Genomic DNA, 2579 nt, shown 5'->3' on the forward strand with positions numbered 1-2579 from the left:
CCGGCGTGTGGTGTTAGATGGCTACAAATCGGACGGTGCGAGTTCTCCCAGGCAAATCGGATGGTCCAATTTCAGGGGACAGAACAAACGGTCCAAATTGTCCCTCTCCCACCACGTGTCGCATGGACGTTGCTCCCCAAAACAATGTCCTTAACCCCAGCATAACCCTTTACTACATGCATATCCACCCTCTGAAATGAGTTTCATCTCCATCCCACCTAGTAACCATTCTCCCATCTTCTCCTTCATCTAATTCTTCTTCTTCTCCCCACAAGTGGTTGAAAAAAATTAAAATACCAAAAAAAAAATTTAAAGATGTTGTCGTCCTAAACTTTATATTATAAGATATCTTAGTTATCTTGATTATGTAAGTTTATTTATTAAATTTTGTTTTATATTTTAGAATTATAATTATTATTATAAAAAATTTAATTATAGTTGTTGTTAGTAACTCAACTTAAAAAAAAAAAAATAATAATAATAATAATAATAATAATAATAATAATATTATTATTATTATTATTATTATTATTATTATTATTATTTCTATTTTGGAGTTACAATCGTTGTTGTTAGAAGTTTAATTATAATTGTTGTTGTTATTACTAGTTCAACATAGAAACAGTGAGATTATTATTATTATTATTATTATTATTATTATTATTATTATTATTATTATTATTAATTCAGAATTATAATTATTGTTGTTAGAAATTTAATTATAATTGTTGTTGTTAGTAGGTGAATTTAGGAACATATATCAATGACTATTATTATTATTATTATTATTATTATTATTATTATTATTATTATTATTATTATTAATTCATTTAGAATTATAATTATTATTATTAGAAATTTAATTTAGTTGTTGTTGTTAGTAGTTCAAATTAGAGTCATATATCAGTGACGTTGTCCTCATCGTCGTCGTTGTTGATTAAAATTTAAGAATATATGTTTAAATAATAGTTAGAAATATATATATAAATATAGTTAGAGAATATTTTAATCAATATTAATGTTTGAGTTAGACTAATATGATAGATTAGTAAAAAGAATATGTTTAGAATTTTTTGTAATATTTTTAGTAAAAAATATATGTTTAAAAAATACATTTTTGGATTAATATTGTTGATTTTGATCAATAATTAGGTTTTGTAAAATATAATAATATAATGTATTTATTTTTTGATAATAATTATTTGTTTACTATTAGGTTTTTAATTGACATAATTATGCTGTTGTAAGTGAGGTTTTAATATTATAGTAGAACATTAGTTAGGTAGGAATTGAAAGTATCTATTAGTTATTATTATTAGTGGTAAGTTATAAATAATTTGTTGGATATATTAGTTGCTCTAGTTAGAAAATTATTATATTTTAGTAGTAAATTAATAATTGTTGATAGTTTGATTAATAATTTATGTTTTTGTAGAGTTTACGGATGTTGACGTGTGATTACCCTGTCCATCCGGATCAGTACGATGATAGGGTGAAGGAGTATTTACGATTTATTGCTTTTTATCATGCATCTCAGATTAGAATAGTCCAATCTCAGAAAGCACTCGTAAATGCTCTAGTCGAAAGGTGGTATCCAGACACACATACCTTTTACCTTCCGATTGGTGAATGTGCTGAAGATATGGTTATGATTCTTGGTCTTCCGACGGACGGTCTTCCAGTCACAGGAATGACTATGAGTAGTTTTGAAGCCTTAGAGGCAGAGTATTTGCACCAATTTGAGGTTGCACCGAGAAAGTCAAACTGTAGAGGAAGCGGTATAAAACTGACGTGGCTTCGGGATCTAAAAGAACGGTTACAGTTGACTGATGAAAACAATATACAGAGGTACGTGAAGTACCACATTATGTTGTTGATCGGTACGATATTGTTTGGAGACAAGCTTGGGGCATCTGTGCACTGAAAGTTTCTGCCTTTACTTCGTAATTTTGGTAGTATCGGACAGTACAGTTGGGGATCGGCTTGCCTCGCATACCTGTACAGGGCGTTATGCAGGGCATCTCATTTTGACTGTAAGGAGATTGACAGTTCGCTAACACAGCTGCTCGTTTGGGCATGGATCCGCCTGCCATATCTAGCGCCGGTTCGTAGGAAATCCCGTAGTTTTTCGCTTGCAAACATGTAACATTATCTTACATTTACTCCGTATCTTCATATTTAGAATCCAGTTCTGTTAATGAATTAAGTCATATTAGGTGACGTAACTGGGAGCGTGGAAACCAACGCTTTAAGTATCTTACACTTGCTCACTTTAGGAAGACCTTGGATAATCTTCAGGAAGGCCAGTTATATTTTCATTAAAGAAGTATTTCGTTTAGTTTAATAACTGAAATTAAAGGTAAATAAACACTCAATACATCAATGATGATATAAATAAACTTTACATCAGGTTATTATCTCAATCTTAACAAAAAAAGAAAACATAAAAACATAAATAAATATTGATTAATAAACACTAATTAATATTTAACTACATCAATAACTAACAAAAAATATTATTATCCTAAACTTAACTACATAAACACATAAACAAATGCTAATTGAATATGTTTTCACAT

At 28.9% G+C, this 2579-nt stretch overlaps 1 protein-coding gene across 1 annotated transcript; it reads left to right on the forward strand.

Annotated features, from left to right (window-relative positions):
• The first annotated feature begins 1444 nt into the window (after positions 1–1444).
• Positions 1445–2146, forward strand: LOC112762932 (serine/threonine-protein phosphatase 7 long form homolog). Its single transcript, XM_025808735.1, has 2 exons — positions 1445–1848; positions 1957–2146. Exons 1-2 carry the CDS (start codon positions 1445–1447, stop codon positions 2144–2146), a joined length of 594 nt encoding a protein of 197 aa, XP_025664520.1.
• Positions 2147–2579: the final 433 nt, after the last annotated feature.

This window comes from Arachis hypogaea, chromosome 17 (assembly GCF_003086295.3).
Source record: "Arachis hypogaea cultivar Tifrunner chromosome 17, arahy.Tifrunner.gnm2.J5K5, whole genome shotgun sequence".
In the NCBI taxonomy this organism is placed as follows: domain Eukaryota; kingdom Viridiplantae; phylum Streptophyta; class Magnoliopsida; order Fabales; family Fabaceae; genus Arachis; species Arachis hypogaea.

Coding starts and splice junctions, on each gene's coding strand:
- LOC112762932 (XM_025808735.1), top strand. CDS start 1,445: ATGTTGACGTGTGATTACCCTGTCCATCCGGATCAGTACGATGATAGG. Junction 1,849..1,956: donor GATGAAAACAATATACAGAG/GTACGTGAAGTA, acceptor TAATTTTGGTAG/TATCGGACAGTACAGTTGGG.